Source organism: Archocentrus centrarchus, chromosome 11, assembly GCF_007364275.1.
Source record: "Archocentrus centrarchus isolate MPI-CPG fArcCen1 chromosome 11, fArcCen1, whole genome shotgun sequence".
NCBI classification, from domain to species: domain Eukaryota; kingdom Metazoa; phylum Chordata; class Actinopteri; order Cichliformes; family Cichlidae; genus Archocentrus; species Archocentrus centrarchus.
In genome coordinates this window covers 31,445,061-31,454,467 of record NC_044356.1, presented here as the reverse complement: position 1 = coordinate 31,454,467, position 9,407 = coordinate 31,445,061, and the positions used below count along the sequence as shown (strand labels likewise).

The 9,407-nt window shown below is 41.0% G+C and overlaps 1 protein-coding gene across 1 annotated transcript; it reads left to right on the top strand.

The window, feature by feature from the left end:
• The first annotated feature begins 3,611 nt into the window (after positions 1-3,611).
• On the top strand, positions 3,612-5,837 carry LOC115788369 (anterior gradient protein 2 homolog). Its single transcript, XM_030741356.1, has 8 exons — positions 3,612-3,752; positions 4,066-4,190; positions 4,282-4,345; positions 4,438-4,490; positions 4,718-4,794; positions 4,978-5,041; positions 5,397-5,480; positions 5,591-5,837. The coding sequence occupies exons 2-8, from the start codon at positions 4,079-4,081 to the stop codon at positions 5,638-5,640; spliced, it is 504 nt and encodes a 167-aa protein (XP_030597216.1). The 5' UTR covers positions 3,612-3,752; positions 4,066-4,078; the 3' UTR covers positions 5,641-5,837.
• Positions 5,838-9,407: the final 3,570 nt, after the last annotated feature.

Sequence of the window (9,407 nt, the reverse complement as noted above, 5' to 3'; positions counted from 1 at the left end):
TCAAGAAAGCAGTCCTACAGATTTGTTTAATGTGTGTGAAGGACATACCCTGGTCAACAATCAAGATTCCTCACAAGGTAATCCCACCCAGACGAAGTATCTGGTTAGACGGATGCTTAATTCCTCTAAATATTATTGCTGACCACAACAGGTCAAGGAAATTAAAAACTTCTCGTTCAGAAATGTGAGCAGAACTTATAAATAACTCTGTTGCATATCCTGAGTGTGAGGGAGCTGTTATGCTGAAGCACGGGTAGTGCTGAATTTGAAAGGCATTTAATTTTTCAAATCAGTAACGCATTTATTGAACTGACAGATCTTTTTTCCGTGACTGTGGATCCTGGGATCGGGTCTGCGTGGCGCTCCATTCCCGCTCCTTCAATAAACTCACTCGTGCATCTGAGATGCACGCATCAATCAAGCCCTCTTTTTGTGTTATGTGACCCATTTAGTGACACCCTGTTTCCTTGTGCCTGAGGTCGTTGACCCCTTTTTTACCTGCCACCAGCCTCACCCAGCTTCACTTCCACTCTGCCTCCAGCATCCTCACTTATCTGACCCCCATTCAGCCATCAGTATACAGCTTCCTAATCCTATATTTATTTACATAGCGCCAAAATCCCAACAAACAGTCACCTCAAGGCACATTATATTGTAAAGTAAAGACCACAGAATAATTACAATAAACCTTTTTTTTTTTGCTTTTTTGGCCACAGCAGCTTTTTTATCATCAGTGGAGGGAGACAGGAAATGGGGGAAAGATACAGGGGAAGACATGCAGGCAAATTGGCAACAGGCTGGGACTCGAACGCGCACCGCAACACGGCATATGTATGTGGGCCCCAGCTTCACCACTAAGCCACCCGGGCGCCACAATAAACCTTATTTAACTGTTCCATCATCTATCTCTGACTCTGACTGATTCAGGTGGTTTTGACACTGCAGTGATGATATAGAAAGCACCAAATAATCTCCAATCCTCCCAAACTGCATTCAGAGGTTGTTTGAACTAACAACCAACTAACTAAAACTAACTGACTGAAAAGGTCCAAAAAGCACAGCTCAGATATGAAAAAGGATGAATATTTGTAAAAAGGGTAAGCATGTGGAATAGCCATGGCAAGGAATTAAGATTGTGTGGTTTACTATGTAAAAATAAATAAAAATGGAAAAATCCCGAGGTAAACCAAGATCAAACTGAGGTATGATTATCATTGTCTAATATATTCATTGTCTAGATTTTTGTCCATGTTTAAAATTTATTCTTAATTTATTATTTTCTTTGGTTTTTGTTTTGGTGAACTTGGTGTCATTTAAAATATTCTGTTTGTACAAAGTGAAGCTGTAACAAGCTAACGTTTAAGTTTTGGCATTTCTTATTTCTTGGTGTCATTTTCCAAAAAAAACAAAAACAAAAACAAAAATGTTAATGATGACTGAAAACAATCATGCTCATGCTGGTACAAACAGGAAGCAGAGGGTGCTTTTAGAAAATACTGTGAAAACTAGCGACAGCAAAAAAAAAAAAAAAAAGTCTAAAGCTGTATACTACTGAGCTGGCAGGTGGCCTGAGTGGATCCAGGTAAACTGGGCATAAAGTGTGACAGGGTGGTGAAGAGAACTGATGGGTGGGAAGGGTTCAGGCAAATGATGCTGCGGGGCGCAGAGTGGAAGTGGAGCTGGGTGAGGCTGGTGGAGGTCATGGACCCGAGGCACAGGGAAACAGGGAGTTACTAAAAAGGTCAAATAACATGAAGAACCTCAGAGGGGCCAGAATAACCCTTTGTGCTGGTTCAATAGGTGAACTGGACAATCGAACTGGAGGGCTAATCTGAGATATATGCTGCAGGTCATGATTAGTGGACGTGTCTCAGGTTTACAGGTGACTTGACTGCAGGGGTAGGAAAGAAGCACCACGCCCAGACAGAAAAACACACACAACACAAACTGACAAAAAAGTGAACCAGCAACAAGAGACAGAAGGGAAAGGAAAAGAGGGAAAGCATAGGAATGAGGAGAGGACAAAGGCAGAGCCGCGAGAAAAAAAGAGCTGAACAGGTCTGATCTGCAGAAACATTTCTGTGGGGGTTTTGCTGCCAAAGGAGGACCTGAGGGTTCACCTCCTTTTTACAATCACACCAAAAGTTGATGTAAGCTGCTGATGAAATCTCAGGTCCTCCAGATGCACATGTTATTGTGTAATGATTAAAATTGTTTTTACTTTAATCTGCTGCAGCATTTCCAGAGACATGGCGTGTCCTCCTCATGGAAAAATGAGCTAAAAAGATGGTGCAAATGTCCTGCCTGGAGAGGACTTTCACCAACCTGGCAACTGTGTTTATTACTGACTTATGAACACATATTTTAATTAAATTATATTCACTTTAATCTTATTTATTTAGCACCAAATCACAACATCAGTCACCTCAAGGCACTTTATATTGTAAGGTAACGATCCTGCAATATATTTATTGTATTTATTAAGCATTTTATTAACAGTTTATAAACCATTTGTTTCAAGCTTCACAAAAGCTGCTTTATTGGAATGTCACCATGAGTGCGATCACTACCAGCTTCAGCATTTTAACAAAAACCCAAATATGTCTCTTATTGGAAAACAAGAAACACAAATTCAAATTTTCAGCATGTGTCAAGCACATCCACTATCTGCTTTCAGTAATATGTTAATGTCCATAAAGAGATCTATTGGTGAATTCAAATGAACGCGTTGCACTACTTCCTGGAACCGAGCAGAGGAGAGCGAGTGTGTGAGGATGGGCAGAAACTGCAGGCAGCTCTGCGGAGAAAGGGCCGATTCAATCAGAGAGGTAGGCTGGTTGTCAGGAGGCCAGGAGCGGCTGGAGCCCGAACAAAGCTGCCATTGACAGCAGCTAGGTGACCATGAATTCCCTGCTGCAGTTCAGAGGGGACGTTTGAGATGCTCTGAGATAAAACTCAGGCAGGATACAAACCTCAGAAAAACGGCCGGCTGTAATGTAAAAGCTCAGAACAATCTTTTTTGCACGCAGCGCGACTGCACAGCTATGTCGGTAATCTACTTTGCAGCAAAGAGGCTGTTGAGTTGCACCTTTGTGTGTTGAGCCAATCACATACAGACCAATCACCATTCAGGCTCTTATTGCTGACTTGGCCTTGGAGCCAAGCCAAACTGCCCAACTCATCCTACTCACACCTGAATGTGTGCAAAATATGTGTAAAAACAATTATTAAAGTAGTGGCCAAAGGAAACACAATTGCTCACAGCACACACGAACAATACAACCATTATTTGAAGAGAACCAAATGCATGACTACTTCAAAAATTCTGATAATTTAAGAGAGTCCAAACACGGCCACATGAATGGTAGATTACATATCTTTGAACAGCCGGGAGAAAGAAACTTAATTCATAAATAATTCCTGTTATTAGCTCTCACATTTAGCTTTGATAATATTTAAAAAGGATCCACTCTTATGCCAGTTACAAAAGTCTGTTGAGTCATAGAAATGTTTAAGTCAACAGGGCATCTTTGTTAATACACGTAAAATGCAAATAATCCACTTTCACTATGGAGCTGGGTCGCAAACAAACTTTTGTGTCACTGTGGCATTCGTGCACAGAGAGGCGGGGGACGGAAGAAGGCGGGCTTTCTATGAACAGGTGCTTAAATATGGGACAGGTGAGGCTAGAGAGAGTGCAAGTCCAGGAGCTGCGGTCTGCCCACATTTTCTACCTGATCATTCGGAAACAGGTAAGCCAAAGAGCCTGGCCCTGTACCTTTGGTCCTTAGCTACATCTACTATGTAGGAGTTTTTGAATATTGTTAATTCTGTGTCAAATAATTCTGTGCTTAAAAATAATGACAGGAAATGTTTCTAGATTTTTTTGTTAAAATAGTCTGTGTGCAAAGGTGTCTCTTCAGCGTTGCCTCCCTTTCCGTTTTAACAGCTCATAGATGCACAAAAAGCCGATGCCTCAGGACTTAGAAGCATTAGACAGCCGCTAAACATTTCTTCTATTAAGGACAGATTTTGTAATTGGTTTGTGTTTGTCTGCTGTTTCAGGAAACCTCTCAAGATGATCAAATCAGCACTGTCTGTGCTCTTGGTCCTGGTAGCCATTTCTTCTGCTTTTGCTGCAAAATACATCCCCAAGAGTGGAAAGAGGGTCCCTCAGACTCTGTCCAGAGGTCTGTGAGAGTCATCTCCACCTGTAAAGCTGATTATTACTGAGGTAAAGAAATATCTCCTTGAGCTCTAACGATGTCCCTGTCTGTCCAGGATGGGGTGATCAGCTGATATGGGCTCAGACTTATGAGGAGGGTCTCTACTGGTCCAGGTCAAGGTAAGAAGTAGTTTCACAGTGGAAGTCCAAATGTTGGCTTAACGCTACACTGAAGCTGATGATTAAATAAATGGTGCTGGTTTGTGTTTCAGGAACAAGCCTCTGATGGTCATATTTCACCTTGAAGACTGCCCACACAGTCAGGGTAAGAAACTCCAGGGAAAAAAGAAAGTATCCGCTATTGTTTGAGTTATTAAGTTACTCATTGCGTGATTCACTATGTGTGTATGTGTGTGTGCGTGTGTGAGAGAAAGGAATTTTATTCTGTTTAAAGAGTGAGCACTTATATGTTTGTTCACCTGTGGTGTCGCCTCACTCATCTCGTTGTTGTTCTGTGAGCTATGAAACTCAGGAGTTTTGTTTCTCCCACAGCGCTGAAGAAAGTGTTCTCCGAGGACAACGAGATCCAGAAAATCCTCGATGAGGACTTCATTGTCCTCAATCTGGTGGTAGGTTACAAGGCTTTTGAGATCAGAACAGCTAAATTAAACGATTTAAAGACAAAAAATTGCCCTGATACTTTGACATTTTTACACTTCGTGGTCCAGCACTAAGATGAAATGTTCATGCTCACAGTCACACGTTGGTTTAGTGTCTGTAAAAGCTGAAAAAGTGTTCTTTCTCTCCTACAGTATGAAACTACTGACAAACATCTGTCTCCTGATGGACAGTATGTTCCCAGACTCCTTTTTGTTGGTAAGTGTTTCAGTGACACCGCTAACAATTAATATATCTCTTTACCTTCACATTAATCAGTGGGTTTTATTACACTGAATCTTTTTTCTCCGGGAAATTAGATTAACTCTAACTAGTTTAATTGAATGTCAGTTCCAACACTTTTTCCCCCAAAAATTGATGCTGTGGGAAATAAGTTCAGACAAAAAATGGAATTTTAAACTGAATTGAAATTTAAATGGACCTCAGTGCAGATTACAAATATACAAATCTAGCAGTCACCACATACTGTCATGTGCAAATATGCTCAGCATTAAAGTCAAGTGTACAGCAGCAGTGGATGCACACAGCTCAGGTTTTTTTGATTTCTCCGCAGACCCCTCAATGACAGTGAGGGCTGACGTCACTGGCCGCTATGCTAACCGCATGTATGCCTATGAACCAGGTGACATCAAACTTTGTAAGAGCTGCAGCACACACACACACACACACACACACACTGTGAAGCATACATGCATTATGATCTGGATCACTTTATGTGTAATTAAAACTCTCCTGTCTCTTCTTCAGTGATTAGCAACATGCAGAAGGCTAAGAAGCTCCTAAAGTCTGAGCTGTGAGCACCAGGAGGGACACATCCTGACCCCGATCCACAGATGCTGTCACCACAGTTTACATATGAGAAACCACGCACTGGAAAGTTTCTTCTTTTCACCTTCACTTGAAATGTTTTGTTCCCTCTGAATTCCTTCCTGATGCTTGCCTTTGTTATTATTGCAGGAATATCATTTGAATAAAAATGAACTGTTCATACTGACAGATAGTCTGCCTTCTTATTTGCCAAAAGACTGTGTGCAAACATGAAACTCACAAACACTCACTGCTACAAATCTTCATGCTAAGATAGAATTAAAATGTAAAAAAAAAAAGAAAAAAGAAAAGAAATGATGGCTTTAAAATTAGAAGACAGGTATGGCTGTTTTTGAAGGCTTGTCAGGAGAAGGCCTTTTTTCTCTAAAAAGAACATGCATCTGAACAAGACCAACGAGCTACATATTATTTGGCCATAATACACAATATCTGGCTACCACGGGAGTGACTGTGGCTCTGACACATGAGGAAGAGCAGGTCATCTCTTAATAGCAAGGTAAGTGGTACCAGGTACTTACTTAGTACCTACTCAGCTGGGGCTCCAAGTGAGCTGAATCGAGCTGAATGTGATGGTAACAGAATGCATGCCACTGATTGGCCAGGCAGTGGTGTCACTAGATGAGTCATGAGAGTGACTCCTTCACAAGAATCAAACCCCCGTGTTTGAAACCTGGCAACAAGAGAAATGGCTACACACTAACCAACACTGACGGAGCAACAGTTTGTGTTTGTGTCGCACACAAATGATGTCACGGGATGTCAATAAGCTGATATAAGCGGTATTCATCTCATTCACAGATATTCACACTCCAGTGAACACATTGGAGAGCAACTTGGGGTTCAGTGTCTTGCCCAAGGATACTTTGACATGCAGACTGGAGCAGCCAGGGATCGAAGCACCAACCTTCCAATTAATAGATGACCAATCAATTTACTGTGTTGGTGAAAGCCAAACACAGCATATCAGTACAAACATGATGGTGGAGGGGTGATGATTTGGGCTTGTTTTGCAGCCACAGGATCTGGACACCTTGCTGTCATTGAGTTAACCATGAACTCCTCTGTATATCAAAATATACTAGAGTCAAATGTGAGGCCATCTGTCCAACAACTAAAGCTTGGTCCAAATTGGGACAACAATCCCAAGCACAGCAATAAATCTACAGCAGAATGGCTTAAGAGACCCTGCGTCCACATATGAGGACATCACATTTTGGCTTTGCTGCACCTTATACTTCATGGTGGTCAAGAGTATTTTATACTTTATTAAGTCATGTTGTTTTTGTTGTGTTATGCTATAAAATAATCCCATTGCCCACATCTGAGGACATCTTTTTTCCCACAAAAGTATGTAACGACAATGTAACAAAATACAACTTCCTGTTCAAAGAGGAAGCTTAGTATATATAAATTTCAGGTCCATCTAATCACAAATATCTAGGAGAAATTGAAAATGCATCACAAACAGGAACTTGGGTCTCTGGAGGTTAAAAAGAAAAGAAGAGTGGGCCAAAATTATTCCAATGATGTGAGACACTGATCAAGTCATACAGAAAACTATTACTACAAGTTATTACTGCTAAAGGTGGTTCTACACGCTTCTGTACCATGTGGTGCACTTAGTTTTTACTCATTTTAAAGAACAGATTCAATAACATTAATTGAAATGTAATCTTATAATTCTGTTATTTGTTCGTAATTGACTGTTTTCACTGGACAGAATTAAACTGTCAATATTTGCTGGAAATTTGGAAATCTAACCGTGAAGAAATGTGATGTCTAACGCCCGCCCCAGAGGGCTGTGTCCTCAGTCCTCGGCACTAGAGACTACTCATCTATGACTCTGCTGCATCACACACGGACAACACTGTCCTGAAAGTTGCAGTAAATAAAGATTAGACCAAGAAGATGATAACGGACATGGGGAAGGAGAAAAGATTTTTATCAACCGCTGACAGTCCTCAAGGCTTTATGTTGTGAGGGTGGCCAGTGCCTTGCAGCATCATCACCGCATACAGCACCGCATACAGCATTTAATTTAAGGCAGTCGGATTGATCAACAGATCAAATTCTGCTTTCACAAAGCTGAATCTGTACTGTGAAACAAACTTCCACTGAAACAAACTTTCAGACAATTTAATTTTGGATCCGTTAATATTTCTGTGCCAACTCTGGTTCAGTGATGTGTTTGTGACTATTAGCCAACACAGTGTTCCACTTTGTCTTCTGTGGTGATCTTGGATACTGTAATTCAATTCAATTCAATTTTATTTATTTACCACCCAAAATAACAACAGCAGTCGCCTCAAGGCCTTTTATATTGTAAGGTAAAGAACCTACAGTTAATGTAATAAGCAATTCTAATCAGTGACTGACATGATTTGCCTACTAATGCTTAACAATAAGATAAACTTAGTGGCCCTGTTGTTGATGATGTGCAGTCTGTAAACATAATGTCTGGCAGTATTGCACAATACTGTAACCTCAGCCCTAACGGTGTGTTAGCAAGACTGTGCCTGGTAAGACAGCAGTTAGACACAGAGCAGCATTAACATTTGGAGTGATGTTTGAGTCACCCACTGAAGGCACAAAGGGTCCCTGAGCAGTTTGCTCAAATGCAATTCATCCCAGGAAGTATGCCAAATAGCTAACAGTGGGCCTCTTGTTCATCTGTTACATGATCAGTTTAGGTAATATTTGGTATAAAACAAAAAAACATTGTGAGTTGAGTTTAATCTCCTTGCAGTGAATCATAATTGATGATTCTCATTTTTCTCACTGATCTGCTCAGTTAGAATGTGCTTCATTCAAACGAGCTGGTGACGAGTCTGTTCTAGACGACTGTGTAATCAGTAAAATCTTGTGTGTTTAACATCCTGGATGGGCGGGTCCACACTGCCAGCACTGAAGGCTTCTTCCTGTTGCTGGGTTACTGAGTCTCAACTGACACCATTGCCCCATGTGTCTCCCAAATGGGACTGGAAATTTTTAAAAATGCCACACACATCGTAATGACAAAAAAGACCCGAGGCTGTTTCTATTGATGGCAGCGCAGTCTTCAGTCAATGCTGCCCAGAGCTGCTGCTGAATCTATGGAGGAAGAGTATACTGCCACACTGCATCACTCAAACAACTCCACAGGTTTTCTCAGCCACTGAGATCAGGGCTCACTGCTGTGGCAGGTTGTCTGTTGGTCTGCCCTGCCTCCATCGTTCCAACGGCACAATCCCGGTCAGGTTGCCCCCAGGTTGGGTGCGTTTGACAGAGGAGCGGTCATTTGTGATAAAGGCACTGTGACTCCTTTTTGGTTCAACAAAAACTTCCCTCTCTATATATGAATCTATTACTTTCAGCTCAAGTGTTAAGTTAGATCTGTATTTATGATAAGTGTATTAATTTAACAATTTGTTTAAATGCATGTAACAGAAACAACTGTGAAATAATTGTCCCTAAATTTGTACTTTTAGTGAAATTCATCAGCAAACCCCCCCCCCCCCCCCAAAAAAAAACAGGTGACAAAACACTTAATAAACAAGGTTAAAGGTGAATTTTGATCCTATGACCTTAACAAATAAAAATCTCTTAACTTATACTCTGAAGTTTCCCCATGATTGTGCTAGTCTGGATTACATATAATGTCACACGACAGAGGCTGCTATACTGGTTCATCATCTGATGAATATCCTACAATTAAAATTCAGATAGCATAAAAATACAGTCATTTCCAGTGGTGCAT

Coding starts and splice junctions, on each gene's coding strand:
- LOC115788369 (XM_030741356.1), top strand. CDS start 4,079: ATGATCAAATCAGCACTGTCTGTGCTCTTGGTCCTGGTAGCCATTTCT. Junction 4,191..4,281: donor CCCTCAGACTCTGTCCAGAG/GTCTGTGAGAGT, acceptor CTGTCTGTCCAG/GATGGGGTGATCAGCTGATA. Junction 5,042..5,396: donor TCCCAGACTCCTTTTTGTTG/GTAAGTGTTTCA, acceptor ATTTCTCCGCAG/ACCCCTCAATGACAGTGAGG.